Source organism: Symphalangus syndactylus, chromosome 14 (genome assembly GCF_028878055.3).
Source record: "Symphalangus syndactylus isolate Jambi chromosome 14, NHGRI_mSymSyn1-v2.1_pri, whole genome shotgun sequence".
NCBI classification, from domain to species: domain Eukaryota; kingdom Metazoa; phylum Chordata; class Mammalia; order Primates; family Hylobatidae; genus Symphalangus; species Symphalangus syndactylus.
This window is the reverse complement of record NC_072436.2, coordinates 95,375,343-95,402,573: the sequence shown is the minus strand read 5'-3', so window position 1 is coordinate 95,402,573 and position 27,231 is coordinate 95,375,343. Positions and strand designations below refer to the sequence as shown.

The following is a 27,231-nucleotide window of genomic DNA, read 5'->3' as shown; positions in this document are numbered from 1 at the left end:
GGCAAAATGATAATAAAATGAAATTAAACAGCTGATTTTTCTAAAGCACTTGCTATAAATTCCAATTAGATATTTGCATCGTTTAAAAACTTCAAAAGCACATAATATTAGCAAACAAATGCAAAAAGTACATTAAAAGACTAATACACTGTAAGTAGAGTTAAATCAGAACTGCAAAAATGGTTCAACCGTAGAAAATAGCTACTATAATTAACCACACGGGTAGATTTCAAAACCCAACATAATTATAGCAGAAAGGAGAAAACAGACTACAGGAGAAAGACTACCATCCAAAGCAAGTCTTAAATTGCAACAAAATGGGGCTCTCCTGAAAGAAAATGCCTAATAGAGACTATATTCATAAAAGTGCAAAGAAGGCACCAAAGATCCTGGCTAACATGGTGAAAACCCACCTCTACTAAAAACTATAAAAAATTAGCCAAGCGTGGTGGTGGGCACCTGTAGTCCCAGCTACTTGGGAGGTTAAGGCAGGAGAATGGCATGAACCCGGGAGGTGGAGCTTGCAGTGAGCCGAGATGGCGCGACTGCACTCTCGCCTGGGTGACAAAGTGAGACTCCAACTCAAAAAAAAAAAAAAATTTATATTAATGGGGTCTCCCTAAACTCAAAGATTAGCCCACACTTAACATATTCACTACAAATAGCCTTAAAAATAGGAGATACATAACACATTCCATTTTAAATCCTCACAGTGGTCAATGGTGCTAACAGGTAAGTAAGATTCCCACAGATGAAGATGCTAAAGCTAAAAGAGGATTAAAAATATATGGCTAATCAGAGGCAGTAGGTGACAGGCCTGAACCTAGGTCGTCTCTATAGCCCACATACTTCACATCATACCACAGCACCTATGGTGCGGCTCAACTAAAATGGCATCTAATTCATATCCATTAATAAGACTGAACATCTCATGATACCATGATACACAGATTTATTATTTTACACAAGTACGATAGATATTATTACTATCCAAAGTGATAGATTTTACTATCATCCCTATTGCATCAAGGTGAAAATGAACTTTATGTAGGTTTATTAATTTGCATAAGAAAATACTGCCTCTCATTTCACAGCACTTTTAAAGATATATAATTTGTATTTATAATAAAAGTACGTATATAAACAAATACAAACACACTCATAAAAAAACATACTGTTTATTAAAGCCTTAGTGTTTTGTTGTAATTTATGTTATCTCACTTTTAATACTGTTAAAAAACCTGTGAGGTAGGTATTCTTTTCCCCATTTTAAAAATGAAGGAAAGTGAAGCTAAGAAAGGCTAAGTAACTCTTCAAAACCTACATAACTAGTAAATGATTAAAACAAAAGATGAGGCCAGGCGCGGTGGCCCACGCCTGTAATCCCAGCACTTTGGGTGGCCGAGGCAGGCAGATCATGAGGTCAGGAGATCAAGATCATGCTGGCTAACATGGTGAAACTCCGTCTCTACTAAAAATACAAAAAATTAGCCGGGCGTGGTGGTGGGTACCTGAAGTCCCAGCTACTCGGGAGGCTGAGGCAGGAGAGTGGCATGAACCCAGGACACAGAGCTTGCAGTGAACCAAGATTGCGCCACTGCACTCCAGCCTGGGTGACAGAGCGAGACTCTGTCTCAATAAAAAATAAAAAAATAAAAAGATGAACACAGATTTGTCTGACCCCACAGTTCATCCTTTCCTTTCTAATAGTACATACTGCCTAAAGTTCAGTAAAGGGATATTCTATAAGCAAATGCAGAAAAAACTGAAGACATCTTCACTACTTAGTATTTTTATGATTTGAAAGTTGTACTTATAACCACTACAAATGTATGCAAGATATTTACATGAAATTAATGTGAACAAGTTAAAAAAAAATCAAAGAAGGTATCTGAAATAAACTGAACCAGCTACATCAGTGCTTGTATTAGTTTCTCAAAAGGACTGGGTGCACGTTTGCAGTTCCCAGAATAGGGAAGATCCACAGTATTTCCCAGGCCAATTTAAATTACAAGAGAAAGAGGGAAAAATTCTGCAGTGGATGTTTCATTCTGTTTCCTTCTTGAATCATGATCCCATGGCACCTATCAGTTTGTTCCTCACCTTCTCTTACTCCCGTTGTTACCCTGAGTTTGTTTTTCTGACTGACTGTGACTACACTCTTGGCACTCTTGACTATACTAACTGCCTGGCCCTTCCCTTTTGGCCTACCTACACAAATCCTAGAGTTCTTCCTGTGTTAGGTTTTACTTTCTGTTACTTTGTGGATCCTGTCAGTCACCTACTCATCAGTCGACTATTCTTTTAGTTATTAGGTTTCTCACTAGCAGTGGGAGATAGCTCTTGATCACTTTCTGTTAAGTATCAGCCATTATAACTACCCTCTCTCCTAGAATTAAATCCTTTAGGACTTAATATTCTACTATAGTTTGGAAAAGGTAGACATGACTATTGAGATCCAAAGAGGAAGGAGGGAAACAATGGTGAAAGAAAGCAGAACTACTACAGATGCAGGGGCAAGACTAGAGAAACTGGGTCTTTCTAATCCAAAGCTATTCACAAGTTATCCGTATGCCTATATGAAATAAAAGTTTGTGACCAAGGGATAAATGAGGAAAGAATACTGGAAATACTTTTTAATTCATAATACTTATCTTGGCTCTCAGTTCTGAAGGGTAATGACTCATAGGCTTCAAAGCTTTGGGAGAAGAAGGCTAAGTTATTCACAGTCTACTACTAGCTGCTAGCCTGGTACATCATTCTACTTATTATTCAATAGTTAACTAGAACCTTCACACAATGTATAACCTAGAAAATCCGATGAAACTGAGCCCTAACGTGCTGCTTCTGTAAGAGGTTTCTGGACTGTCCTGCTCTAATCATTCCTGTCTCAAATTTCTCCAAGAGTCAGACACTTTACATTATCCTGCAAAGTTCTCATGAACACCAAGAGGTGGTCTAGAGGGCAAAGAAGATGTACGTCTTAAAAAGAGAAGGGAGGATTCATCACAAAAGGAACTTTAAAGTTCCTATGCTTCTCCAAGAAAAGAGACATACGTAACAGCCTTACCAGTAAACAACATCCAGTGGTGCAAAATAATTCTTCATTATCAGGTCAGCAAAGTAAGCTTCTGTTTCCCGGCAGGCAGTTCCATTTCCAATCACTACTGTGTTGCAGCTTCAAGGCAGAAACAGAATGACAAACTGAATTTCAAGGCATGCTTTGAAATCAACCGGAGAAAATGTACAGAATGCACAAATACTATTATATGATTCTCTTATTCTCTCATATATACAAGCAACCTGTCCACTGTTGCATAAGGAAAACACAGACATATAGAATAAAAGACACTGCCCTGCATTTGGTATAGGAGGCAGCAGAGAAGTATTTTACTGTCGCACTATCTCAAAAAAGTCAGCTTTCTTCCCATTGAGAAGGAACCAAAATCAGACATGAGTAAGTCAACTCTGGAGCATTCTAAGCCACAATAAAGATATTATGATTAAATTATATAATATATCATCAGTTTCTGAAACTTCTAACTATAACCACATCTATTCCTCAGATGGAAAGAAGGGAGGGAGAGAGGGAGAAAATTGGAACAGAAGAATAACTGCTCACATCTGCCCGTATTACCTCCTTTATTTGTGAAGGTGGCAAAGTAAGGGAGCAGCGTTTCTCAAGTCTCCACATTCACAGTTCTCCAGCAATTTGCCCCAGAACTGTTTTACATGGTTCCTTCTCTCTCACAAAGGCACCTCCCTTAATCCCTCCCTCCAAATTAGCGGCTTCAAAGGTATCTCTGGTTGGGTGAGCCACTGAAATATTCAAAAGATTTCTTATTTTCATACTTGAAATTCAGCAAAAGCCTCTTTATTTTCTCCGCCTCTCGGAAGCCTTGTCCACAATGCAAGTAAACCACATCAGTATGAAGTATCTGACCTTTAAAAAATGAAAAGAATAAGCCATTTTATAAGAAATTACAAAGTGAAACACATGAATGATTTTATTAAGCAAGTTGTAACAGAAAAGGAGACTGGCTTGTTTTTTAAAATGAAGTCTAAACTATTCATATTCACTAAATCAGATTCTTCCTAACCTCTCTGAAGTATTGCTCCTTCCAATTTCACAGGATTCTGTTTGCTACACAAAACTATTAATTGGAGAATATGCTAGGATATCTAAAAGAAAAATGGCTTTCACTAACATCTAACATTAATAGTAGTAAAAGCAAACATTAACTGAATTGTTAGTATATGTTAGACACTGTTGTGAAACTATCCTATTTCTTTTTTTCTGGTTGTAGATACATGACTTTATTTACCTTGTGCATATTTAAGACTTATGAGCTTTTCTATATTGCGTTATACAGAAAAATATTTTATTTTTTATTGAAAATATTTATTTTTAACAATTAAATGTAAACCAATTAAAATTATTTTGATTAAAAGTATTTTTTAAAATTTGAGGATAACTACCTAAAGAATAAAAGTGAGCTAAGAGACTAACTTAGAAGTTAGGAAAAGAACAGCAAAATAACCCCAAAGAAAGCAGAAGGTAGAAAATGTTAAAGTTAAAAGCAAAAATTAACAGAAAAAAATACAACAGAAAAGATCAACAAAGTTCAGTTACAAATCACTTAAGAGAAAAACATACTTTTAGCAATACCAATCAAGTAAAAGAAAGGATAGAAGATACAAATACAGTAATTATATTAGGAATAAAAAGAAGATATAACTAGAGATTGAGCACAGGTGTAAAAGATATCTACCATTACAAACAACTTTATATTAAATTATGAAAACAGATAATTAGAAATATCTTACCAAAACAGCTTAAGAATATAGATTTGTTTGTGACATTTTTAAAACAATTATCCTATAAGCAATACAATAACTGAAAACTGATCTAACAACATACCCAAAAGAAAGTATCATAACCAAGTTCCATTAATCTAAGGAAAGTGTGACTTGACATTTTAAAAAAATCTAGTAATATAATTCATCACAGCAACATAGTCAAGGACAAAAGCCATATGATATTTTAACAGATGCAAAAAAAAAACACTGATAAAATATATTTCCCACTGGCTGTAAAATGCACAGCATAAAAAGACAACTAGGATAACAAAAACAAAAAGTCATGACTATATCTAGAATATAGATAAAATATCCCCACAAACCCCCACCCACCCCAAAAAGCAGGTGGGAACAATGTACTGACAAGATACCTATGCATCAGCATCTGCATGGACAGAAGCAGAATGAAACAATGGAATGTATGATGGAACTGACAACAGGAGAATCCCAAAAATGTCAAAGGCTACTTCCCTGGAAATCACAACAGTCAGTTTGAGAACAGGAGCTGAAACTGAGAGAGATTCAGCACAAAGGGGGCCCAGTACTTCTGAAAGGATTGGAAAACACTGATCCCTATGAACTCTTGAAACCAACTAGTAGAAGATACCTTTCAAGACAAAAATTCCACACTGAGGAGAAACAATTGGTAATCACATCCAAACTGAGCAAAGTAAAGATAGTAAGAGCAAAGGAAAAAGAAAGCCCAGATAAAATAAAGGAAAGCAACAGAGAAGCAGATTCCAGAAAGTATAAACTATCTCTCAATCCACATAGAGTTTTTTTTTAATGATTTGGAAAAAACAGAAGAGAAAGTTCTAGAGATATACAGTGAGAACAACTTGCCTGACCAGCTTCTACTAAAAGTTCAGTGAAACTAATGTATGTAAAACTAAAGAAATGCATGATAGTCAAATTCTATATAGAATGATTTTTTTTAAACAAAAAAATTTTTAAAAGACTAATATAATGTCCTTACAGAAAGATGTGCCTAATGTATGAGAACAAGCTTCTTAAAAAGAAACATTACAGAAAATAAGAGTAACGTTAAGTCTGGCTCATGCCAGTAATCCCAGCACTTTGGAAGGCCAAGGCAGGCACATAGCTTGAGCTCAGGATTTCAAGACCAGCCTGAGCAACATGACAAAACTCTATCTCTACTAAAAATACAAAAAAAAAAAAAAAAAAAAAAAGCCAGGCATGGTGGTGCGTGCCTACGGTCCCAGCTACTCGGGAGGCTGAGGTGGGAGGATAGCTTGAGCACAGGAAGCGGAGGTTGCAATGAGCTGGGATCGCGCCACTGTGCTCCAGCCTGGGTAACAGAGCAAGACCCTGACTCAGTAAAAATTAAATAAATAAAAGAATAACATAAGTCAAAATTAGAAAATCTCAGAAATTAGATGAGATAAACTGGGAATGAATTAAAGATGAAAGAAAAAATTATTTCAGAAATGAAAATCTAAACTAAAAAAATAAAAATAGTAAATGCTAATAGAAAATAAAACAAGAAGTTAAAAGATCAAAAACATTAGAAATAAAGAAGCTCATAGGGAGCTATAACCTTATTTTTCAAAGTATCAAATGGAAATTCTAAAACTGAAAAACCAATCACTTGAACTCGGTAGATGGTTTTAGTAACAAATTAGACATAGCAGGATAGAGGATGAATTAACTTAGATGATCAACAGAAAATAAACAAAAAGGAGAGAAGAAACTGAAAGGTATAATATGTATGTAATTGGAGTTCCAGAAAGAGATGCTAGAAGCTCCACAAACCCTAAGTGGAATTCATGCAAAAAAGGAAAGACAAGAAAACCCAAACATACACACACACACTGAAAGCACATCGTAAGAAAACTGAAAAACACAAAAAGAAAATCTTAGCAGCCAGAGGAAAACGACATATTACCTTCAAAGGAACAATAACAAATAACAACAGTTTGGCTGACTTCTCAACAAAAATTAGAGTAGCCAAAAAAAAAAAAAAAAGAATGACATCTTTAAATTACTGAAAGTAACTGCCAATCTTGAATTCTACACCAAGCAAAAAATATTATTCAAAAATGAAGGCAAAACAAATGTTTTCAGACAAACTAAAACTAAGACAATGTGTCTCATTAAAAGTAATAGCATAGAGTTCTTCAGGCAGAAAGAAAATGATCTCAAATGGAAGCACGGAAATGCAAAAGAAATGAAGAATGTCAGTGTAAACGTAAGTAAATAGGAAAAAAATATTGACTGAGCAAAACAATAAAAATGTCTTTTGGAATTTAAAATATAAGCAGAATTAAAGTGTATCATATATAAATGCATCACAATAATAGAATCTGATGGGGAATTAATAGAGTTCAAGTCTGAGCCAAATTAATCCTCAATATCTCTACTGAGACATAGGAAGCATATAAATGATAGTTGTATATTGAGGGGTTTGATCAACAAATGAGAGAAAAATGAAGTTTGATTATCTGGTTCCCAACACCCCTGTATGTCAGAAAACCACTTTCTAAGCCTTAAAAATTAACATGATTTCCAAATCCTCATGAAATGTATGAAGTGAAACTTATAACCAACCAAACAACTTTTACATGGAAAATTGCAAGACAACTTACTGGTAGGAGAAATTATAGCTAATTTGCAACCATGTTTATAACCAGGATCCACACCCATTAAGGTGCGCCCTGGAACAGGGCTTGTTAAAAGGAGCTGACGAAGGTTCCGTCCAAACATCATTACTGATTCCTTCTCTGCATCTGATGTTAGTTTGGCTCTTTAGAAATAGAAGAAAAGAAAAAGTTTTTCATTCACCCAAATTTTCTTTCCAGAAAAGGAGCAGAATTCATTTTGTACAATTATTTCTCAAAGGATAATTTATTATAATATAACTTAAGAGAAAAATATACAAAAATTATATTGAGTCTATTTTCACTAATCACAGTAATATACCACAAGCAATTCTGAAGCAAGTCTTGTAAGTTTATCATACCTACATTACCTCTCTATCTGCTCTCTACTGTATATAAAACCCATATTTATAAATATGTGTATATGTGAGAAAGACAGAGAGTGTACACACATTTGAATGTCACATGGGATGCAAACAAAAGTAGGCACAGTGGGCAGGGAGAAAATACCCCGGACAATGGAAACAGCATATGTAAAGGCTCATGGCTCATTATAGAAACAGCAAGTAATTTCGTATGCTAAAGTAAAAAGAAATAGCGAGACAGAAGTAGAGGCAAGAAAAAAACAGATCACGAAGGGTCATGCATGTTCTTCTCAAGAGCTTGGATTCTAGATCAGCTGAAAGAAGCATACAAGCATGAAATTGTGAGATGAGAATTTTGAAAAGGCAATTTGTAATATGCACTGGAAAAGACAAGACAGAACACCAAGATCATCTATGATGCTAGTTCAGTAATCCAGACAAAAAATGATGATGTCCTGAATTAAGAGAGTCACCACGGAGATAAAGGGGAGGAAAAATTCAAGTTATAATAAAAGATGGCAAAATAGATAGCACTTTGTAACTGACAATGTAGAACTGATGACAGAGATAGATGTGAAAAATGACACATGGATGAATGACCATGACAGTCACGGGAATAAGATATGCAGAAGTAGGCTATGCATAGTATACAGTCAACCAAATTAAGTGACTGCAAAATAAAATAGTCTAAAAAACAAACCAAGTGGGAGTGTCCTGCTCTTTAATTGCTACTCAGGTAAGTATTCCTATCAGGAGGCGTATCTGTAGATAATACCTGCAAACTAACTTATAAACTGAAATAAGTTATATTATTTTAACCATGGGCATTTTAGAAAAAGAAAGAGAAAGTACTCTTGCTTATCTACTGCTAATGGAATTCAGAAAAAGTTTATACATTAAATGATCCCACATCAAAGTGTTTACATTAAACCTTAATGAAATTATTCCACATACAGTGAAGCTACTCAAATCAAAAATATATGCAAAAAATGTCAAAAGTGCCACTAGACATTAGCAACATGAGAAAACAATAAAAAGAAAAACATACAAAAAGAAACTGAAATTTTAAATAACATAATTTTTTCCTTCAGGAAGAACCAAATTCCTGATTTTTAAAGTGTAAGCCCTAGCTCTCAAAAGCAAGCGATGTTAGACAGTTTGAAATGAAACACAATTCTAAAAGGAACAATATTTTTAGGCTATATCTAGGCTAAAATGGATGTAACAAGAGATTAAATGACTTTGGTAAAAAGAAATTGGACAACAGGACTATGCGTCTTTTTTAATAGTACCTGCTCACTCCCTGCTCTGAACCCATCTTAATTCAATGGTCAAGTCCAGCAAAAGAGAAACAAGCCCTACATAGGCTGCTCAAAATTCTAGAGAGGTTGAAGAGATGGCTACAAAACTACAGTTTTCAAGTAGCCCTTGCTGAAACCTACAAATAAATGACAATGAAGATAATCTACAATAGTTTGGAAGAAATGTATTAGGGAATGTCTAGTTTTTAAAGATGGGGTGCAAAAACAAGCGTTACAGAGAAGCAAGAGAGAGGAGTTTTGCCTCTCTACATTTATTTTCTTTCCATCTTCTGTCCTGAAAACAATTCTGCATCTCACCCCTTTTGCAGTTTTCATCTATATTACTTAGTCCTTCTATTAGTCCATTCACATTGCCATTTTAATAATCTCCTAATATTTATCATTGCTGATAATTTTTCATCCAAATAACTCCCATTTGGAGTTAAAAACAAAGTAATTGACTCATCATGTACCCTACAGATTTCCTTATGTTTTCTTTGGCTCTCTTACCTCTAAAAACTGCCTCCAACTGTAAGACTAGTGTTGCAGGATTTCAAGGGGTGCACATTAAGTGGTCAAGATTTGAAAAACATATCATAATTAGAACTATTTTTATGATCTATGCATGTGAATGCATCTACAGATTGAAATCAAGCCTTAACTTTAACATTTTGTGATGCTGACTAAATTCTTTCAATTGGTTAATCAATCAACAAACATTTGCTACACACTGTAATGGTACTAGTACCACATAATAATAAGCAGTACACAAAATTAAACAAGACAAGATATGTACCTGAATTCTCTACAGAGAAGAGGATAAATAAGGCGCTTAAAGGAATCATTCAGTGAATTACGTAAGATCTTCATCAACTCTGGCTTTGCAAAGCTACGTGGTCTCCACCTGCAAAACAGAAAAGCCCATACTAAAACTGATGCAACAATAAATAAGGCCATAAAAAGGCTCCCAAAAAGAAGGGAGGTGGAATACAGAACGGGGGAAAACCTTTATTGAAGTCAAAGTAACATAATCTGCGAGGAAAGGCTGTGGTATCTGAAAATTATTACTATGACATCTGGAGTTTTTATTTTAAAAATCCTAATAACTATCTATGGTCAGATATAAAACAAAGAAAAAATTTCCTCTTCAGTAAAGGGTCTCCAAAGCAATATTAATAATGGCCAAAATCTTAAGATACAAAAAAGTCACCAAAAAATTATTACACCACTGCTATAGACTGAATTGTGTCCCTCCCCACATCCGTATCTTGAAGATGGGGCCTTTGGGGGATAATCAGGTTTAGATGAAGTCGTAAGGGTGGGGCTCTCATGATGGAATTAGTGACCTGATAAGAAGCGATAACAGAGAGCTTGCTCTTTCTCTCTCTTTCTCAACCATGTGAGGACACAGGAAGAATGCAGCTGTCTACAAGCCAGGAGGGCAGCCCTCACCAGAAAGTGAATCAGCTGGCATTTTGATCTTGGACTTCTCAGCCTCCAGAACTATGAGAAAATAAATTTCTCTTGTTGAAGCCACATAGTCTGTGGTATTTTGTTATGTTAGTCCAAGTTAAGACAGCCATTGTATCCTTTTTTTCCCTCTTTATCTCTTTCTGAGAGTTAAAGTACACTGAGCAAAGCAAAAACTCTGTTTCAACCCTTGCCTCTTGCCATTTCTGAGAACTTACTCTATTGCTCAGGCCACAGTGCTCTACCAGGCAGCATCTGCATATGTAATGCGGAGTATAAATGTCACAGAACCAATTGTTAATGAACACTGGAGAAAGAATAGAAGAGAAAAGCACAAGCTAAAAGGACAAATGTAGCCTCACTGAAACTGTCCCTATAAACCTTATAAAATTAATCAGGAAAGAAGGGAGGGCTAGAAATGAAAATAAACCAAGCTGGCAGCACATTCAGCATTAATCATGAGGTCAGCTCACTCTCTGACCTGCTTCCTCATAGTTGTTTGGTGCCTACTGTCCTAGAATCACACAGACCCTATTACTAGATTATAGCTCCCCCTTAACTGCTCTGTAGGTAACAACCTGAACATTATGAAATGTTAAGTTTTTCATTTGAATACTCTTTCAGGTCCTGTGTACCAACAAAACTACTGACATCAGCTAGTATGAAAGACCCCCACCAAGAAGCTGACTCACCAAAGAGAACAGTTTCCATATCCTGATGATTTTATCCCCCTTACCCCAACCAATCAACAACCACAAATTTCCAGCTCCTTGCCCTCCACTATCCCCTTAAAAATCCTAGCCCAGGCTGGGCACAGTAACTCACATCTGTAATCCCAGAATATGGCCTTCCAGAGGCCAAAGTGGGAGGATCACTTGGAGTTCAAGACCAGTCTGGGCAACAAAGCCAGACCCTGTCTCTACAAAAAATAAAAATTTAGCTGGATGTGGTGGTGTGTGCCTGTAGTCCCAGCTACTTAGAAGGCTGAAGCAGGGGGATTGCTTGAGCCCAGGAGGTTGAGGCTGTAGTAAGCCATGATTGCGCCACTGCACTGCAGCTGAGCAACAGAGACCCTTTCTTAAAAACAAAAACAAAACAAACAAAAAAAACCCCAGCCCAGAACTTTTTGGGGAAATGGATTTCAAGGCCTCCTCCCATCTCCTCACTCAGTGCCCTGCAATCATTAAACCCTTTTTTTTTTTTTGAGACGGAGTCCCGCTCTGTCGCCCAGGCTGGAGTGCAGTGGCGCGATCCCGGCTCACTGCAACCTCCATCTCCCGGGTTCACGCCATTCCCCTGCCTCAGCCTCCTGAGTAGCTGGGACTACAGGCGCCCGCCACCATACCCGGCTAATTTTTTGTTTTTGTATTTTTAGTAGAGATGGGGTTTCACCGTGTTAGCCAGGATGGTCTCGATCTCCTGACCTCGTGATCCGCCCACGTCAGCCTCCCAAAGTGCTGGGATTGCAGGCGTGAGCTACCTCGCCAGGCCCATTAAACTCTTTTCTCTGCTACAAACCCTGCTGTCTTGGTGTATTAGTCTGTTACTGTACAGTGGGCATATAAACCTGTTGGTCCTATGATACTATCCATTCTGTGTTTTCATCCATCTACAGCATCTCTGCCCTTGCCCTCTTGAATGAAAACCATTAACGAAATATTAATTAATATTACCTTAAGGGTACTCTCATCCCCTTTACTTATCTTAGGCTAGGAAATGAACTAAATTTCACTGAACAAACATTTAAGCACTTAGAATGTTTTGTTCCAAAGATTACGTAATAGCAACTAACTGAATCTCTTCCATAGAAAGTGTCATATAGTTTTTAAATTTTAGTGAAAGTGCTTTTAGGCAGGATACATATCCTTCTTTCCACCTAAATCCCTGCTGCTCCCTACTGTAACATTTGCCTGAAGGAATTAGGGATACAGAGGAGTAAGATTTCTCTACTCCATTGAAAAAAGGCATGAATTCAACAAACACACCTTTTTTCAATGAAACAAATATCTAAACAAATGTATGGCACAATAAATGTAAAAATAGAAATAAATGTTAAAGATATGAAGAGCTCAAAAGCAGAAGTGACAGCAAACAGCAGTATAATATACTAGTTAAAAGTATGATCTGCTCTGTTTTTTTTTTTTTCTTTTTTTGAGATAGAGTCTCATCTCACTCTGTCACCCAGGCTGGAGTGCAGAGGCATAATCTTGGCTCATTGCAACCTCCACCTCCCAGGTTCAAGCCATTCTCCTGCCTCAGCCTCCCGAGTAGGTGGGACTACAGACGCGAGCCATCCCGCCCAGCTAATTTTTGTATTTTTAGTAGAGACAGGGTTTCACCATTTTGTCCAGGCCAGTCTCGAACTGCTGACCTCAAGTGATCTACCTGCTTTGGCCTCCCAAAGTGCTGGGATTATAGGCGTGACCCACCATGTCTGGCCTTGCTCTATGTTCATGGTGGATTTACTTAAGTATATCTGTGCTATTATTTCTTCATCAGTAAAATGGGAGTAATAATAGTCTACTTCATTGAATTGTTGTGAGTTAACATAAGCAAGGGACTTATAATGGTGCCTGATACATTCTGTGTAAGTTTTTGCTGCTGCTGCTGCTGTTATTATTATTAATTTGGGGAATCCAATGTCAAGAAAGACTTCCCAAAAGAAACATCTGAGATGGGTTTTTTTAAATGAATTGTAGTTTACCAAGCAAGACAAAAGAATAAGGGCATTCTGGGAAGAAATCATAGCATATGTAAAAGCTCAGAGGCATGAAAAAGCACGGTAAATTGAAGTAACTATAAGGTTAGTGCTTCTAGGAAATAAAGTGGCAAGATCAACAGGAGGAAAGATGAGGGTAGAAAATGTGGCAGTGGCTGGATCATAAAGGGTCTGATACACAAAGCTATGGAGCTTGACCAGGTAGGAGAGAGAACATAGTCCTGAATCATGGAACAATATGCTAGACAGATAGTCCTTAGAGGTAGGAAGACCCTAATGGAGTGATTTTTTGTTTTAATGTATGTATCTGATTTGTCTCCTAAGGTGATTCCCTTTAAGCCACTGCTTGCAGGAAAAAGCCAGAAATCTTAAATATCACCTACCCATACCCTCTCAAACCCCCAGTAGTCTTCTTCAAGTCTCAAGATCCTCCCTTGGCTTGGACTGCTCTCCTCCCCTTCCTGGAACAGAGAGCTATGGGTCTATTTAATACTTGAGGATGCCTCAATTATACCCATTCAGTTGAACTTTAGACCACCAGACCCAGCCCTGAAAGAGAACAGCTATATTCATTTCCTACATTACAGAAACTCCTTTTTTCTCCTTACACCAAAACAATTTCTGCCCTTCACCAGCTTCCTGGGATTTATTGAAGGCACTTAGCATACTAAGGGACCTGAAATAGTACAGTAAATTCACAAACCCTGCTACTTAAATCTTTAAACTTAAAGAAAATTTGATGGGTTTGCCTTACAGGAAGTCGTCTCAAAACGTGATTCTTCCTCTAATTCAACAGTTAAATACATCTGAATAAAACTAAGGAGGACTCACTAAAACCAAATATACATTGCAAAACACATGCTATGTATGTTGCATACAATGAAGCACAAAACTGAGGTGAGGGATCACAAACTCCTCCAAAGAAATATTCTCCACTTTGGCAAAGAAATATGCTCTCCCAACTTCATATATGTAAGATAAAGACAGGCTCTCTCCACTGGGCTTTCTTTTTTCCATATTTAAAAGAGAGACAGTTTCCCTTAAATCTACTACATGAAAAACAGCAGCACAATTTTAGGGAGAATAAAAATTAACTTATCAAGTCAAAGACACAAAAATCTGCAAACTCAAAAGACAAGTTCTGAAGCCAGGTGTGGTAGTGCATGCCTGCAGTCCCTGCTAATTTGAACGCTGAGGCAGAAGGACTGTTTAAACCCAGGAGTTTGAGACCAGCCTGAGCAACACAGTGAGATAATGTCTCTAAAAAGAAGTTTTCTTAATTTTTTAAATAAAATTTCCTTAGATATGTTTTTATTTAAAGAGCAAATGCAGAAACTTAAGTGACTGAGGTTCTCACAAACACAGCAACTATTTCAGCATCTAAAAAGCTTAGAAATCTTCTTCATACTTACCTTGTACTAGTAACATACAATTCCAAATGAGGAATTGTTCAGTTGCTGAATTTGGACCTAAATATTAGTTTTAATACTAATACATTAGCATTAAATTCTTCCTTGTTATGCTAATTAACTTATGTAATGACAAGATTGCCATTTAAATCATTATTTGCCCTATTACATAGTTCTTAATATATTTATAGTGTGATAGTAACTATATCATCTACCTTATTGTTCAAGCCACACAATTTTGAGATGGAGTTTCACTCTTGTCGCCCAGGCTGGAGAGCAATGGCGCAATCTCGGCTCACTGCAACCTCCACCTCCCGGGTTCAAGCAATTCTCCTGCCTCAGCCTCCCAAGTAGCTGGGGTTACATGCATGCACCACCATGCCTGGTTAATTTTTGTATTTTGTGTAGAGACAGGGTTTCACCATGTTGGTCAGGTTGGTCTCGAAGTCTTGAACTCCTGATCTCAGGTGATCCTCCCACCTCGGTCTCCCAAAGTGCTGAGATTATAGGTGTGAGCCACCACGCCCAGCCGCCACACAAATTTTATGCTTCACTTCAACTCTCCCTAACCAATCCACCCCCACTTAATCAGATACCTTGTCCTGCCCCTGTCTACCTCCTAAATATTGTCCAAATCTATCTACTTATTCCCTATTGCTACCACCCTAGTCTAAGCTACCATAATCTCTTGTCCCATATCTACTCTTGATTCCTTCCAAATAATTATCTACACTGTGGCCTGAGTGATCTTAAAATGCAAGCTGATCATCGCACTCCTGTATTTAAAATCTTTATTGGCTTCCCACAATCCTTAAAAGAAAAAAATCTTTAGCATACCTGAAAGCTATGTATGATCTAACCTGTGTCAACATCTCAATCTTCATTCCATGTCACTTCTCCTCCTTCTCCTTCTATCTCCAACCTACCTAGCTGTCAAGTCCACACTACTCAGGGCTCTGTTACAAGCACTTTTCTTCTTCTTCTTACTGTACTTTTCCTTCATAACCTCAACATACTCTTAATGATTTTCTTAGTGTTGTTCTCATTAAACTACGTTGTCATCATGGACAAGCAGCATATCTGTCTAATTTACAGGTGAATCTCCAAAATCTAGCACATAACCTGAATGGATGAGTACATACAGAAGAGGGTGGAAGAAATATGGAAAAAGAGAGTAAAAAAAGGAACAAGAAGATTCATCAAGTAAGCATTTCTAGTCATTCACATGTGTTTAAAGGAAAAAAAAAAGTTCTTTGGGGAATAATTATTTAGGTCCTACAAAAGTGTTTCAGCTCTTGGAATTATCTAAATGGAGAAAAAGTTTCAGGCTGGGCATGGTGGTTCATGCCTGTATTCCCAGTACTTTGGGAGGCAGAAATGGGTAGATCACTTGAGCTCAAGAGATTGAGACAAGCCTGGGAAATATGGCAAAACCCCTGTCTCTACAAAAAAGAAAAATTTAGCTGGGTGTGGTGGTGTGCACCTGTAGTCCCAGCTACTCAGGAGGCTCAGGTCAGAGGACAGCTTGAGCCTGGGAAGTCGAGGCTGCAGTGAGCCACGATCATTCCACTGCACTCCAGCATGAGCGACAGAGTGAGACCCTGTCTCAAAAAAGAAAAGAAAAAAAAGGAAAAACTTCTAAACCTGACTGAAAATTATATTACTATGCCATAATGATGTAACATGTTACATTGTAGGCTAAATAATATTACAAATTTTTCAATTGGAGAACTAAATAAAATATAAATAAGCCATGGAAAAATAAATCACTGTAAAAAAATTCCTTGACATTTACTTAAAGATAATAAATAGGTTAAAAGCATATTTTTTCTTTAACTATTGAGGACTGACTCTGATACTGAGTATTATGAATATTTACAGAAAAATAAGCCAGAAATTGTCTTCAACTTACTGTGATTTACTAAAACATTTCTAAAAAGAATTAGCACAATAATCCCACTACTTTGTAATAACAGATACCATCAAAGGCCTGTTCTTCACCAGATGTTGTGCCATATAGTTACATAGATTATCATTTAATTCTCTCAAATCTACAAGTATTACCATTTTAAGGATAGACAAAACTGAGAAAGAAATTAAGTAACATGCCCATAGGTGCAGAGGTAGAAAGTAATATAACTGGAATTCAAACTCAAATATATCTACTTCTTAGGAGTTTCCTCTATGAAACTATCTTAGAGTTTTGTCATATCTTAAAATTATCTAATTTCCTAATTTTTTAAATCTAGCATTTCTTTTAGGCATACATTTCCTCTTTCCTTTCTTTGGAATTTATTTGCTTATTTATAAAGGAAATAAGCATTCATAAAAAATGACAACTAGCCAGGCATGGTGGGTCATGCCTGTCACACCAGCATTTTCGGAGGCTCAGATAGAAGGACCGCTTGAGCCCAGGAGTTCAAGACCAGCCTGGGCAACACAGCAAGACCTCATCTCTTAAAAAAAAAAAAAAAAAAGTTTAGCCAGTGGTGCGCACCTATGTTCCCAGCTACACAGGAGACTAAAGTGGGAGAATCACTGGAGTCTGGGAGATTGAGGCTGTGGTGAGCTATGATAGCACCGTGTGCTCCAGCCTAGGCAACAGAGTGAGACCCTGTATCTCAAAAACAGAAAAAGAAAAAGAAAAAAGAAAAGACAACTATATAGAAAAATATATACAGTAATATAAAGACATTTATTTGCCACTAGTGAAATCATACTATAAATAAATGCTAATTGTAAATTGTCTTTTTAACTTAGTAAGACATGTTCATACTTAAACTTCGGTTCTATTTCCACTTTTTCAAAATGGCCGCACAGAATTCCACCATATGGATATAACATAATTGGCTTAAGCAATTTACCTACTGATTAACATTTAGACTGTTGTTTTACTTAATGGTTGCTTAGTTAGTAGTATTTGGTTGTTAAGCAAGTTGATCCTTCATGGCTTTTAATGAATTAACAAAACAGTTATGTTGAATGAGATACTGATTTCCAAAATCCATGATACTTATTTTCAAAGAACAAGTCATCTAACTTTTTAAGTATCATTCCTAGCAATCTCTTTATCCTAAAGTTACACAGAGCTAGCTGGTGATGAACTTTATCAAAATTTACATCTCCTAGCTGCTAGGAAGGCACTTTACTTACCTCTTTGTATCAGTTTTCTCACCGGCTAAATGGTGGCTACAAAATCTGCTCTACCAACTAGATTTTTGTGAGGATCAATTACACTCTGAAAAATTAAAACTAAAAGTAAAAAGTATTATACAAACATGGTGCTATTTTAAAATGCTCCCTTAACAAATAAAAAGGGTAATAAAAAATTACATAAGCTTAGACATTTCCTTAAAATATCTAATAAATTTAATGTTTCTTTCAATCATCCTTAACATGCAACATTTATCCCCACATACAGAATGCTTATTTATACTGTAATATCCAATAAGTTAATTTTTGTTTCCATCATCCTTAAAGAGCTAAACACTTCAGATATGATACATAGAGTATATTTCTGTTAGTTTATTTTTGCAAGGGAAAAGATGATTTTACAAAAGTTTCAAATACTACAGAAAAGTAATGAAGTAAAAAAGTTCTTCTCCACAGAGATAATCACTATCAAAAATTCCTCACACACCCTCCTGGATATTCTCTGTTTAAACATGCATGACACACATACTTATTTTATTATTTTTTTTAAATGCAAAATGTCTGTCATTGGCAGGTTTTTTGTTTGTTTGTTTTTCTGAGATGGAGTCTTGCTCTGTCGCCCAGGCTGGAGTGCAGTGGCGCGATCTCGGCTCACTACAACCTCAGCCTCCTGGGTTCAAGCAATTCTCTGCCTCAGCCTCCTAAGTAGCTGGGATTACAGGCGTGCACCACCAACCACGCCCAGCTAATTTTTTGTTTTTGTATTTTTAGTAGAGACAGGGTTTCACCATCTTGGCCAGGCTGATATTGAACTCCTGACCTCATGATCCACCCCCCTCAGCCTCCAAAAGTGCTGGGATTACAGGCGTGAGCCACCGCGCCCAGCCCGTCACTGGCTTTTTAAAAATGTTCACGTAATAGACATCTTTACATATCAGTACATATAGATATCAGTATCATATTTTAGAAAAGAAAGAAAGAAAATTCTGTAAATATCTGTAAACAGACCTGTTTTGGATGCACCACCTACAGAATTCATCCTTCACTCCATCAGAAATATTGACCTTAACCGTCAGTACCTTCAAATTTTCTCCACGGTTAATTGCCAGAATCTGAGTGCAAACATAAGGCAAAGACAAATAATCCACAAAATATATGAAACACATCAGGCGACTATGTAGCTGACAGCTATATGAATTTTTTACTCATTTATTTACCAAGAATACATTTTAAAATAATCATTTACTTACACTTTTTTCAAATAACATACCTTCCACATAAAGAAAACCCTAACATGCTCTTAGAATATAAAATGCAGATACAAAGCCTATCTATCACATTTACAAGAAGAGACTCTGATGCTCTAAAAATCTCATTTCAGATTCTACTAATTAAAAATTTTTGATCATCTGAAGTTGGAAGGGTATATTTTTTATAATTTGAAAAGATAACCTGTGCTGAGATAAATACAGACATGTAAAATCCTAGGTGCAATATTTAGTAGCTACAAATTGTTACCATCCATTGAGCATTACTAATTGTAGAGCCTAAGCACTTTAAATCTATTATCTCAAGTAATCCTTACAGTCACCAGTAATGTGTGTATTATCTTCACTTTATATAATAATTTTTCTGAAACTAACTTGTTCCAAATCACAAAGCTAGCAAGTAGCAAAAAAAAAGAATTTAAACTCAGATCAATCTGTCCATGCTCTTAATTAAAATATTAAAAGAATGACTGTCTTAAAACACATTAAAAACACTCCTTAAAGTACAAACAAAACCAAAGCAAGCAGAAGAAAATAATAAATAATAGAGTAAAAATAAAATAGAGAATAGAAAAGCAATAAATATCAACAAAACCATAAGTTGGTTGTTTGAAGATATCAAAAAAATTAACAGACCTTCCGCTAAACTAATCAAGAAAAACAACAGGAAACACTCAAATACCAAAATCAGGAACAAAAGAGAGGCCACTACTAAGGACCTTATAGAAATAAAAAAGATTTTAAGAGCTACCATGAGCAACTGTATGAAAAATTAGATAACTAAGATAAAATGGACAAATTCCTAAAAGATACAAACTACCAAAAACAAACCAAAAAGTAACAGAAAATCTGAACAGACCTATAAAAAGTATGGATGCTGAATTAGTAATTTGAAAATTTCCCACAATAAATGTCCAGGCCCAGATGGCACCACCATTGAATTCTACCAAACATTTTAAAAAGAATCAATATCCATTCTTCACAAACTTTCCAAAAGATATTAGAGAAGGAAAAACTTCACAAATATTTCTATGAGGCCAGTATTACTCCGATACAAAAACCAGACAAGACTTCACAAGAAAACTACAAACCAGTATTTCTTATGAATATAGATGTAAAAATCCTCAATAAAGTACTAGCAAACCACATCCAGAAATATATAAGAAGGATTATACACCAAGATCAACTAGAATCTATTCCAGGAATGCCCGGTTGATTTAACATCTAAAAAATCAATTAACCTAACACATTATATCAATAGAATAAATAACAAAAATCCTATGATCATCTCAATAGATGTGGAAAAACATCTTACAAAATCAGGTAGCCCTTCATGATAAAAAACACTCAAAAAACTTGGAAATATAAGGAAAGTTCTTTAATATGAGAAAGGGCATGTGCACAGAAATCTCACAGCTAACATCATATTTACTGGTCAAAGACCAGGAACAGGACAAGTGTGTCCACTCTCACAACATTGTACTGAAGGTTCTAGCCAGGGAAAAGAAGGGAGGCCATCTATATTGGAAAGGAAGATGTAAAACTTTCTCTATTTGCAGCTAACATGATCTTGTATATAGAAAATTCTAAGCAATCCACTACAAACTATTAGAACTAATAAAGAGTTCAGCAAAGTTGCAGAACAGAAGCTCAACATATAAAATTAATTTCTACACACTAGCAATAAACATTCTGAAAATAACTTTTTAAAAATTCCATTTATGATACCACCAAAAGGAATAAAATACTTAGGAATAAATTTAACAAAAAAAGTTCAAAACTTACACGGTTGACCTTTGAACAATACAGGTTTGAACTGCATGTGTTGACTTATACGTGGATTTTTTTCAACCAAACAGGGATTGAAAATACAGTAATTGCAGGATCTGAAACCCATGTATAAGGAGAGCTGATTTTTCATGTACGTGGGTTCTGCAGGGCCAACTCTGGGACTTGTATATATATAGATTTGGGTATATGCAGGGATCCTGGAATCAATCTCCTGTATATACCAAGGAACAACTGTACTATGAAAACTACAAAACATTGTTGAAAGAAATTAAAGAAGATCTAAATAAATAGACATCCCATGTTCATGGATCACAAGGCCTAATATTGCTAAGATGGCAACACTCCCCAAGTTGATTTACAAATTCAGTGAAATCCCTATCAAATCCCAATTGGCATCTTTTGCGGAAATTGGTGAACTAATTTTAAAACACATACAGTAATTCAAAGGACTGAGAATAGCCAAGTCAATTTTTAAAAATAAAAATAAACTTGGAAGATTCCCACTTCCCAATTTCAAAACTTACTACAAAGCCACAGTAATCAAGACAGTGGGGACTGGTATAAGGATAGATATACAATGGAATAGAACTGGAGTCCAGAAATAAACTTATACATATAGTGTCAACTGATTTTCAACAAGGGTACCAAGATAATTCAATGAAGAAAATCCAATCTTTTCAATAAATCTTGAATAACTAGAATTAACCACATGCAAAAGAACAAAAGTGGACAGACCCCTACTTCATGCTATACATAAAAATTAACTCAAAATTGATCTTAGACCTTAATATAAGAACTAAAACTATAAAATTTCCATTAAAAAAGGAGAAAATCTTTATGACCTCAAGTCATAAAGCCTTCTTAGATATAACACCAAAAGTGTAATCAATAACAAAAAACTAGACTGAACTTCAACAAATTTTAGTTTTTGTGCCTCAAAGAATAGTGTCAAGAAAAAGAAATGCACAGTATGGGATAAAAATTTTTGCAAATCATATGTCACATAAGGGTATCTAGAATATATTTAAAACTCCCACAGCTCAACAATAAGAAGACGAAACCCAATTTATTTATTTATTTATTTATTTATTTTCTTAAGAGATGGGGTTTCACCATGTTGGCCAGGCTGGTCTCGAACTCCCGACCTCAGGCGATCTGCCTGCCTCAACCTCCCAAAGTGCTAGGATTACAGGCGTGAGCCATCGTGCCTGGCCACAACCCAATTTAAAATGTACAAAAGATCTGAAGAGGTATTTGTTCAAAAATTATATACAAATGACTGATAAGTACATGAATAGATGCTCAACATCATTAGAGAAATGCAAATCAGAACACAAAAAGATGGACAATAAATGTTGGGGGGTATGTAGAGAAATCGGAACCTTCACAAACTGCTGGTGAGAATGAAAAATGGCATAGCCACTCTGGAAAATATGGCAGTTCCTCAAAAGGTTAAATGTAAAGCTACCATATAACCCAGCAATTATACTCCTAGGTATACATCCAAGAGAAATAAAAACATATGTCCACACAAAAACTTAGACATGAATGTTCATAGCATTATTCATAATATCCAAAAAGTAGAAACAACCAAAGTATTCACTGACTGATGAATGGATAATTAAATGTGGAGAATCCATATAATGTAATATTACGTAGCAACAAAAAGGAAAGGCATACTAATACGTACCATAACAGACAAACTCTGAAACCATCATGCTAAGTGAAAGAAACCAGCGGTAAAAGTCTGCATATTGTATGATTCCTTTATACGAAATGACCAGAACAGACAAATCTATAGAGATAGAAAGTTGGTTGCCTAGAGCTTGATGCAAGGAAATATTTGGGAGAAAAATGTCCTAAAATTGCTTGTGGTAATTGTTACACAACTGAGTGAATTTACGAAAAACTATGGAACCTATAAAGTTGTAATGGTTGCATTAAATGCAATATGAATTTTACTTCAATAAACCTATTAGAAAATTAAAACACTCTTTTCTTAAAGCACTCTTTAATACCAATTATTAAGATGATAAATTGTAACACAAGTTAACCAAATAATTTAATCAAGTTAACAGCCTCCCTTAAATATTTGCTAGTCTGTAACTATATATTTATGTATATTATATATTAAAAATTAAAGAAATAACATCACTTCAATATATATTCAGATTTTTCACTAATTCTTAATGGCTTTCTTCCAATTACTCTTAATGAATGGGGTTTTAATAAATGAAGTTCTCCCTTTACAGGACACAAACTGATATTTTAACAATTTTAGCACATTTCCATGAGGATCTCTAACAAAATCTTAGACTTCCTATCTGTGGTGAAACAAGCTTAGAATAATTCAACTTAATATTACCACAGAATAATTCTACTATGAAAATTGCTCAATTTGTGCTTCATGTTGAAAAGAATGTCAAAAGATAAAAAGCGTATTTTTTTGTAACTTTAATTTAAATTTTAAAAATATTGACTAAAATTTTAAATATCAAACAAATTGTCACAGTTTAAAAAAAATTATATAGGGGACTTTCTTCTTTTCTTATATACTTGAGAAATTTCTAACGTAAACATCAGCAGAAATAAAACAATCACTTAGAAATAAATGTTTTGGCTGGGTATGGTGGCTCATGCTCATAATCCCAGCACTTTGAGAGGCCGAGGCAGAGGACTGGTTGAGCTCAGGAGTTCAAGACGAGCCTGGGCAACATGGCGAAACCCCAACTCTACAAAAAATACAAAAATCAGCCAGGTGTGCTTGTGCATGCCCATAGTCCCAGCTCCTCAGGAGGCTAAAGTGGGAGAATGCCTTCAGCCCGCAAGGCAAAAGTTGCAATGAGGTGGGATTCTGCCACTGCACCCCAGCCTGGGTGAAAGAGCAAGATACTGTCTAAGAAAAAAAAAAAGTAAGCTTACATAAAACAATATATTCAATAATACTGCACAGAACTATCTATAAAGAAATAAATTGTGAATACAAAATAAACTTCAGTTTGAGCTCAGCAGACTTCCGTATTTGCTATAGGTTGTGCCAGCTTAGTAAACAGAAGTTCTCCATACAAGAAATTATCTCTAATAAATTAATTTAAGTAGAGTACAACAATATAGAAGAGAGTTATTTAATTCTGATTTACATAAGTATACCATAATATCACAATACATTCTTGGAGGTTTTTTTGCTCTTTTTCACCATACCTAGTAATGTAATACGTCAAACTTACAAAAAATCCTGACACACAGGAAGACCCACGGTGGAGAAGGGAGTAAGGTAACAGAAATAATAAAGCTTGGGACAGAAACTGAAATTGAAAATGAGTAGTGGGTTAAAGCAGAATTATTGCAGATGGTGACATTGAACAGGAAATAGGTAGTTAAGACACAGGAAATTGCATGTCAGTAAAAAGACACACCAATAAAGGAACAGAAAGTCCCATGAGAGAATGTGAAGACTGAGTTACAAATTCATGTGGTAGAAGAGATCACACTAAGGACCAATTTGAAAAAGAAAGAAAAAAAGATGCAGCTGGAAGAATTTACTAAGCAGCTATTAACGGCTATTCCCACAGTACTTGGAGAGAGTTCCACAGTAATTTTCCTTCACCACACTGTCTTTCATCATTGGCATTCATTTCTGTATGCTGTGATACTGTGCTGGGGTATCTACATAAAGGCTGAAAAGTAAGGTTCAGAGTTGGGACATGAGGTCTCAGCACTACAGGAATTGGGAAGCTGTTTTTGTAACCTAGTATATCATCACTCTGGCCTGTACATGATAAACTAAAAAGTTTGTAAAACAGCAGTGCTGTTTTTCAAAACTGACATTTCCAAAATGCTCTGCTTTCCCAGGCCTGAATACTGTCACACCCAGAAGCCTGTGTCAATCATAATCTTAAATTCAGTCACTAACTCAGAATGCCACATGTGCTAAACACACTAGTTAAAATGCAGAGCCCAACAAAATATTTTCAAGCAGAAATTAGAAGGCTAGGTTTTAACAGAATAAAAGCATTCATGTTTTTCCAAAGTTGCAATAAAATTAAATCAACATAAAAGGTGAACAAAATAAGACAGAAAAACTACTTCTGCAAAAGGAATGTTAGTATACTTAGTCACTGGTACTGTTAAAAATTATTTTTCATTATGTTATACCTGTGTCAGTAGACTATAATAACTAGGTACGTAAAATTTCACCGTACTTTCTTTCAAATTATTGAAAGTATGTACTTCACCTGATGTGGTAAATATAGTGTGCACGAAAGTAAAATTGACAACTTTAGATATAACAGTGAAACATTTCAAATCTTTAAAACGGCAAGGGCCATGTCACCCCTACACCCTAAATAGGACCCAACATAAAATAACCTTTCAGGAAATATTTGTGGGATAATTCAACACTCTTCATGTCTTGTTACAACAAAACAAAAATTTTTCACATCTGTGTCATCTTAAATGAAAAACAATTACTTTTTTTTTTTTTAAGAGGCCGGGTCCCACTGTTGCCCAGGCTGGAATGCAGTGGCTATTCACAGGAGCAATCCCACTACTGATCAGCACAGGAGTTTTGACCTGCTCCTTTCCTGACCTGGGCCAGTTTACCCCTCCTTAGGCAACCTGGTGGTCTCCCGTTCCTGTGGAGTCACCATATTGATACTGAACTTAATGTGAACACCCAGTCGGCATAGCGCACTTCAGCCCAGAAATCCTAGACTCAAGCAATCCTCCTGCCTCAGGGACCTGAGTAGCTGGGACTACAGGCATGAGCCACCATGCAAAACAATTACATTCTTAATGATGAAAATTAAGCATTACATGAAAGGTTAGGAATACTAGTTTTTCTCTATTATTCTCTCTTTATAGCAGTAAAATGCAGATAGGAAGAAAAATAAATTTTAAAATTATTTATTGAGAAATTCCAGGTTTGAAAAACACTGGCAGTTTCCTAATTTCAAATCTCCCCCTCCCTTTCTCAAAAAACTATAAAACCAATAAAGAAAATAAATAAAACACAACATAGGACCCACCTCCTTTGCATCTAGGAGACAGAGAATTATACTGGCATCAGATTTCTCAAATACAACATACAAAGGAAGCCAACAGCAGAGCAACATATTCAAGAAACTTAAGGAAAGAAAATGCAAACAAAAGTGATTATACCATGCCAAGCTATCCTTCAAGAGTTAAGGCCATAGAAAACAATTTTGAATGTGTAAGAACTCAGAGAATATTGTACACATATACCCTTCTTCAGACATTCACCAGAGCAGAAGTTAGCAAACTATGGCCCATGGGTAAAATCCAGCCTGCCATCTGTTTTTGTGAATAAAATTTTATTGAAACACAACCATGCTCATTCATTATGCATTGTCTATGACTGCTTTTGTGTTACATAGTAGTTGCATAGTTGCAACAAAAGCCATCTGGCTCACAAAACCTTAAATATTTGTTCACTGGACCTTTACAGAAAAAGTTTACCAACTGTATACTAGACTACAGAATAAGTTTCATTCACTCTAAAGACTTTGGAAAGCTCTGGCAAAAGGACCAAGGGCAAGCATTTAATATAATTGTAGGGCTGAGATTAAAACAAGAGTGGGGTCAATTTCCTTTAAGAAAGCACAGGTTGCAAGGCAATCCTAATACCAAAGCAGACTTCAGGATAAAAAGCATTAAACAAGGTAATAAAGAAAACTTTATATAATGTTAAAAGCCACACTCCAGCTCTGGAATAGAACGAGGAGCGTGCGATACTGTACTTTAAAGATGTTGTTAGGAGTGATATCACTGAAAATTGTGGACTAGGGAACTCTAAATTCCATCCCTCCACAAAAGTAACTGGTAAGGTAGCAAAAACTGTCAGAATTAACTTTTTCACAACTATGGAATCTAATAAAAATTTTATAACAACGAAAGAAACACTTACAGAAAGAAGTTGCAGAATTTCTATAAGAGAGCACTTTTAACTTACCCCAGTCTCCAGCTCAGCAGTGGCCTCTGAAGATGACAGCCCACATTCCTAGGGCAGGTTGCTCTTATCAGAAGGAGCAATATGGACCTTATTCTCAAATAACTATGGTTGTGTGTTTTGATGTCTGGTGGGTCCATGAGGAACTGACTCAAGAGCTTGTCTTTATTTCACATGACTTGGAGCTTACTCAGGACAGAAGAAGCCTCCCAGGTGGCCTTTGTCAAAAGTACTTAAAGGCAAATATATTAGCCCCAGCCATGAGGGGTAAGGGATAACATGGGAGCAACTAACACAGAGACCAAAAAA

General features: G+C 35.9%; 1 protein-coding gene across 2 annotated transcripts in view; it reads right to left on the bottom strand.

Moving 5' to 3' along the window:
- SRBD1 (S1 RNA binding domain 1) overlaps nt 1–27,231 on the bottom strand; it is a 227,531-nt gene that overhangs the window by 159,743 nt on the left and 40,557 nt on the right. For both annotated transcript variants that reach the window (XM_055241108.2, XM_055241107.2), the window contains exons 10-14: nt 18,904–19,007; nt 9,941–10,048; nt 7,467–7,624; nt 3,853–3,943; nt 3,071–3,178 (exon numbers count right to left, since the gene is read on the bottom strand). In XM_055241108.2, the coding sequence (XP_055097083.1) occupies nt 3,071–3,178; nt 3,853–3,943; nt 7,467–7,624; nt 9,941–10,048; nt 18,904–19,007 (569 nt within the window). The remainder of the gene's footprint in view (nt 1–3,070; nt 3,179–3,852; nt 3,944–7,466; nt 7,625–9,940; nt 10,049–18,903; nt 19,008–27,231) is intronic.